The sequence below is a fragment of the Malus sylvestris genome, chromosome 3 (assembly GCF_916048215.2).
Source record: "Malus sylvestris chromosome 3, drMalSylv7.2, whole genome shotgun sequence".
Lineage (NCBI taxonomy): Eukaryota > Viridiplantae > Streptophyta > Magnoliopsida > Rosales > Rosaceae > Malus > Malus sylvestris.
In genome coordinates this window covers 1,147,890-1,154,344 of record NC_062262.1, presented here as the reverse complement: position 1 = coordinate 1,154,344, position 6,455 = coordinate 1,147,890, and the positions used below count along the sequence as shown (strand labels likewise).

At 37.7% G+C, this 6,455-nt stretch overlaps 1 protein-coding gene across 1 annotated transcript; it reads left to right on the top strand.

The window, feature by feature from the left end:
• The first annotated feature begins 1,673 nt into the window (after nt 1-1,673).
• LOC126616438 (peroxidase 59-like) lies at nt 1,674-3,715 on the top strand. The gene is made up of 4 exons (XM_050284493.1): nt 1,674-1,912; nt 2,057-2,239; nt 2,497-2,662; nt 3,129-3,715. The coding sequence occupies exons 1-4, from the start codon at nt 1,688-1,690 to the stop codon at nt 3,551-3,553; spliced, it is 999 nt and encodes a 332-aa protein (XP_050140450.1). The 5' UTR covers nt 1,674-1,687; the 3' UTR covers nt 3,554-3,715.
• Nucleotides 3,716-6,455: the final 2,740 nt, after the last annotated feature.

Below are 6,455 nucleotides of genomic sequence, written 5' to 3'. Positions count from 1 at the left end.
TTCCCAGAGCTATGATTCCTATTCCTAATTCTCCACACCATAAATATACTATGTGACCTCTGCTTGTTGATAAATTAGAGTATGAATGAACATGCATTTGTTACTCTTGCTATACAATCGCCTTGCCTTTCGAAGTAATTAACTTAATATATATGACAAGAAAGGATACTCAGCTATCACCCAAGATATCTGAGTTCACGTCCAGGCAAGAGGCTACGTACCCAAATTGTTGTGCAACGGCGTGAGCCGACTATTTAGGACTGATATTGTGCTCAATCACCCAAGTCCAAATATTGGGTTCATTAGGCCTATTTTAATCCTACCTTGGTATTGAGTTTTATCTTTTAAAGATATCAGTACTATTAATAGCTCGTGAACCAATTCTTTTATGGGCAAGGATTGTCTGCCCTCCCACTTTCTGTGCTCTCCTGTTTTGTGTAGTCACGGTTAAGCCACGTCAACATTTTATATTAATTTTTTATAGAGATAATAAGACAAAAATGAATAGTAATATAAAATGTTGACGTGACTTAATCGTGACCACACAAAACAGGAGGGCACGGAAAGTAAGAGGGCAGACAATCATTGTCCTTTTTTTATGTTGTAGATTGTTGTTATGCATCCACGACTTATAAATCTTGTATCGAGATGCACGCCACCCAAATAATCACTAGTGTAAAAATTTGGTCATGTAAGATAATATGTACCAATAATTATAATGAAGTTTGAATAAATTTGGTGCTCAACCAATTAATGTTTTATTTCGTGAAGTTGCTAGTAGTCTCTAACATGTTTGTCTTTTGCATCCATTGGAGGAAATAGGGGAAAGAGAAGAAGAGACAAAATGGCACTCTGTGAGTTGCATGTTTCACCAACATAACAGGGATAAAGATGCTTTCAATTCCAACTCAACATTTTTACACACCATTTACTTAGAAGGATAATGTTATTCACACACTTATTTTTACCTCTCACAAGTCCTTATTAATCTTTTGTCAATGATCTTAATTCATTCAATCCGACAGCTGAAATTTAAGAAGGGTGTGTGAGAAGTAAAAAAACGGTGTGTGGATAACACTACCCTACTTAGAGAAATCACTATGATCAAGTGAATAATAATTTTCATTTTCAAGTTGGTCAAAATGCATGCTAAGCTTAATTTGATTGTTAAAAAATTTCTTAATGCAAGCATAATTTAATCATGTGCGCGCCAAAGTGGTAGCAGAAAGGCATTTGGCTTTCTGTTGGCATGCACTATATCGTATATAGTATGCTTTGCCCATCTTCTGTGGTTCATGAACTTGCATATACAAAATTCTTATATTTATAAGCACAACTGAGAGCAATTAGGCCACTCTTTCAGTTATCTGCTTTGTCGGCAATATTAAATGCACTAATCTCTTGAGATTATGCTAATTAATATCAGTCTCACCCTCTCAGTGCAGTCTTCTGAGTTCATGAGGCAACTAAGCAGTCAAGCACTGGGTGCTGCCACCATACATCATAAGCACTAGCCAGCTAGTTTTCAACTAGATAAAGAAAATTATACACCACTCTATAGTTGATTAAAAGATTGTTGTTTTACGCTTAATTGTGGCTATAAATGGAGTTCAAGGAATGTCTCATACAACTTAGGTAGCCCTTAACCATTTTGTTTAGCATTAAGTGTGTCATCCCTTAAGTAACCATGACAAGGTCACCGATTAATTTTAGCCGTCATTACTCTTTGGTACTGATCACGTTCTTTGCCTTTTGTTTTGTTGCGAAAGCCCAATTAAGTACAGATTTCTACAAGGCAACATGTCCGGATCTTTTCAAAATTGTTCGAAGAGAGGCTCAGAATGCTGTCAAGTCTGAAATGCGAATGGCTGCTTCTTTGCTGCGGCTTCACTTCCATGACTGCTTTGTGAATGTGAGTTCTTAAGGATCCATTTGATAATGATTTTGTTTTTGGTTTTATTATTACCGAATTCTATTTATCCATGCATCACAATTTTTATTTGCAGCTCATAGGCCTCCCAATTTTAAATGATCTCCCTTTCATGTACATGTGTAGGGTTGTGATGCGTCACTACTACTGGATGGAACTGGCAGTGAGAAGGATGCCGGACCAAATTTGAATTCAGCAAGAGGATTTGAAGTTGTTGACAGAATCAAGAGCTCTGTGGAGAGCTTATGTAGTGGAGTTGTGTCGTGTGCTGATATACTAGCCATGGCTGCCAGAGATTCTGTGCTCTTAGTAAGGGTTTTTTTTTTTTTTTTTTTTTTTTCTTGTCAAGCGATAGGTTTTGTTAGATTAGCCACCAACGGGTATGAACCCGCCGTCATGCAAAGGCTCTTATTAAGTTAATTAACTTTGCTAATTATGTTTATTATCTATTGGGGTTCGTGCCATCAGAAATTAGATAATATCATGCATGCCATTATTAATTAGATAATTATTTCAAAATTAAACATGTTATGTAATGTTCTACTATAATATTGCACATTTTGCAGAGTGGAGGAACTTCATGGAAAGTTCTACTTGGAAGAAGAGATGGTCTAGTGGCAAATCAGACAGGAGCAAATAGGGCACTTCCTGCACCATTTGAAGCCCTAGACAGCATCATTTCCAAGTTTGCCGCTGTCGGCCTAAATGTCAATGACGTTGTGTCCTTATCAGGTACATATATACTTCCTATAGTGATTTCAACACTCTATTTTAGTCTCATGTGCAATTCTCTTGTGCATGCAGAGAGAAGAGTATAAAATGTTCAGTTCTAAGAGCATGTGATTCAAAGAACGCGTTAAATTTATCGTCCTTATCAATATGTATGCTAGAGAGTCATATCTTTAGCAGTGTTAGTCTTTAATCTCGTTTTGTGGCTGGAACTAGACAAGATCGGACTGAGTCGGACACATATCCAATAAAACTTTGGGAAGAAAAAAAAAATTCTCGCTTTAATATGTCGGCAAGTATCTGAGACACTTAGTCCATTTTAATGGGAAATTAAGTTGATGGTTCTTCAGATTTTGTCATGTTCTTCACTCTTGTTCTTCACCTCTGTTTAATTAAGAGCGAATATATATCATTAGTTGATATAATCTACCAGTTGATTAAAGTGTTAAAGGGGTTTAATTATGTGTAGGCGCCCATACAATTGGGTTGGCAAGGTGTGGCACTTTCAGAGATCGACTCTTCAACTTCGCAGGAACAGGTGCTCCTGACATTACATTGGAACAAAGCATGTTAACTAATCTACAGCACTTATGTCCGCTGACCGCTGACGGAAGCATTACCGCGCCTTTTGATCGGAAGTCAGCTGATCTATTTGACAACCATTATTTTCAGAACTTGATTAACGGGAAGGGCCTCATTAGTTCAGATCAAATTCTATTTTCAAGTGATACAGCTGTGACAACAGGGACCAAAAGTTTGGTCCAAAGCTATAACTCAAATATTAATCGTTTCTTTGCTGATTTTGCTAATTCTATGATCAAGATGGGGAATATTAGTCCTCTTACTGGGTCTGCTGGAGAGATCAGAAAGAACTGCAGGGCTGTTAATGCGTGAAATATGTCTAGCCTAGCAGTGTACTTGCATTTTGCAATCCTGGCTCCTAATTGCTTTTATGTAGACTGTATGTGGTATGAATACAGTCAAGTCCTTTTATTTTGTTTTGAACAATGAAGTTTCCACGTGTAGTAACTGTTATAGACGTATAAGTTTAATTTCGTAAACCCAATTAATATGAAGATTATCAAAGCTTCAATGAATGTGTTCTTGAGAATTTGCACAGAATGTATACGAAGAGAAAGAGAGTGAGAGAAAGAGAGTGAGAGAGATATTTTGATTTCTTGATTGCCAAGTTATGGTTACAATTGCTGTTATATAATCTCCCTTTCCTTAGCTGCTAATCTTCCATCTCCTTATCCCAACTATATTCTAACAACTTGTAACAGCTCATCCCTTTAATCTATTGACAAGTGTCACTTGACTTGACCCTTGATCTTCTCTTCACTTGGATAGCTATTTCCTTCACTTGTGTCTTCACTTGAATCCTTATATTCCTCCTCAATCGAATGCTGAAGGGAACTGAGCATGAGATTGCCACAGTGCTGTTGAAATAAAGGGGCTGACAACCCTTTTGTAAGTATATCAGCTGATTATTCAGCAGAGGAGACATGTTGAATCTGAAGATCTCCTCGAATGACCCGTTTCCGTACAAAATGATAATCGATCTCAATGTGTTTAGACCTGGCATGAAACACTAGATTAGTAGAAAGTGCAATCGCTGAGATGTTATCACAATAGATCAGTGGAGGATTTGAAAGAGAAACATGCAAATCACAAAAGAACTGTCGAACCCAAGCCAACTCTATAGCTATAATGGCTAAGGCTCGATACTCAGCCTTTGTGGAAGACCTGGAAACTGTGTGCTGCTTCTTGGATGACCAAGAAATCGGATTTGAACCAAGAAATATAACAAATCCTGAAGTAGACCAGCGATCATTGGGATCCCCAGCCTAATCTGCATCAATATAGGACTGTAAATGTACTGATCTTGGCTTGAACTGAATACTAAGGCTTGATGAACATTTAAGATATCGTATGATTCGTTTAACCGCAATAACATGAGACTCCATAGGATTGTGCATAAACTGATAGGCTTGATTCACTGAGAATGCGATATCGGGTCTAGTAAATGTGAGATATTGAAGGGCACCAACTATGCTTCTGTACTGCTCAGGATTATGGTATGTTTTGCCATCGTCCTTAAGTAATCGATGATACGGTAAACAAGGTGTAGCACAAGGTTTACAATCTTGCAAGTCAACTTTCGCAACTAACTCATTGATATACTTTGTTTGAGAGACAAATAACCCTCATGAGGTATAACTAATCTGTAACCCCAAGAAATAATTTAGTTGGCCCAAGTCCTTCATATCAAATTCCTCTGTGAGACCCTTAATCACATTTGAAATAAGTTCAGAGCTACTGCCAGTAAGTATCACATCATCAACATAGAGCAGTAAGACTACAGTACCTTTGGATGAATGTTGAACAAACAATGAGGGATCAGCTTGAGAAGCGTTGAATCCTAAGCTAGGTAAAAAACTTGTAAACCTGTCATTCCAGGCTCTAGGGGCTTGTTTAAGCCCGTATAGAGATTTTTGTAACTTACACACATAATGAGGAGGATGATCTTCACTTTGAAACCCTGGAGGTTGTTCCATATACACCTCTTATTGAAGAATGCCATGTAAAAAGGCATTTTTTACATCCATTTGTCTGAGAGGCCAATTGAACTGTGCAGCTAATGCAAGAATCAGTCTTATAGTAGTAGGCTTCACCACAGGGCTAAAGGTTTTACCGTAGTCAATCCCTTATTCTTGGCTGTATCCTTTCGCAACAAGCCGTGCCTTATATCGAGCAATACACCCATTTGCATCCCTTTTAATCCGATATACCTATTTACAACCAACTAAGTTCTTTTCAGGTGGCAAAGGAACCAGATACCAAGTCTTCTGAGTATGCAAAACACTAATTTCTTCTTTCATAGCTACTTGCCATTCTAAAACATTGGAAGTTGCCTTGAAGGATTTTGGTTCTGTGATGGAGGCTTGAGAAGAGCTTATAGAGGCAGAGAGAGCCTTCATTTTGAAGATACCATTTTTAGATCGTGTTTGCATAGGGTGAACATTCATAGGCACATGTAACACAACTTGCAGATTTTCATGTTGAAAATCAGGATCCACATGAATGAGATGCTGTGTAAGAGAGGCAGGGTTATTATTGAATGTTTGTGGAGAGGAAGAAATAATATCGTAAGCACTATATGCAAGTGTATCCAAGGATTCTGAGGCTCTGAATGCAGTCGAGGATTCTGAAGCACTAGATGAATGCAAGTTCAAAGAATATGTGGTTGTAGATGAGTATGAATGAGTATGAGATGCAGGGAACACAACTTGATTTTGTAATGATATGGATGCTGGTGAAATGTTGAGAGAATGCACATTTAAATTTGTAAGTGGTGACACTGGGAAAGAAGATAAGGATGGTGCATGAAGATATGGAAAACGAGTTTCATCAAACAAGACATGCCTAGAGATGTATGTTCTTTGAGTGACCATGTCTAGACAAATGAACCCTTTATAGTGATTTGCATATCCTAGAAAGACACAGGTTTTAGTTTTAGGTTGTAGTTTGGAGTGATTGTATGCTGTAAGTAAGGGAAAACAGGCACAACCAAAGACTTTCAAATGACTAATATCTGAAGTTTTATGAAATAACAATTGATATGGAGATTTCATTTTTAACACAACTGAGGGCATTCTGTTAATCAGATATGTTGCTGTAGCACATGCATGAAACCAGAACGTAGATGGTAAATGTGCAGTTTGAAGTAAGGTAATGGCAGTTTCTACGACATGCCTATGTTTTCTTTCGGCCAAATCGTTTTGTTCTGGGGTGT

What these genes read in the sequence shown, in the direction of transcription:
- LOC126616438 (XM_050284493.1), top strand. Translation starts at nt 1,688, where the DNA reads ATGACAAGGTCACCGATTAATTTTAGCCGTCATTACTCTTTGGTACTG. An exon ending in TCCATGACTGCTTTGTGAAT is followed by an intron (nt 1,913 to 2,056) that starts GTGAGTTCTTAA and finishes GTACATGTGTAG; the next exon opens with GGTTGTGATGCGTCACTACT. An exon ending in TGACGTTGTGTCCTTATCAG is followed by an intron (nt 2,663 to 3,128) that starts GTACATATATAC and finishes AATTATGTGTAG; the next exon opens with GCGCCCATACAATTGGGTTG.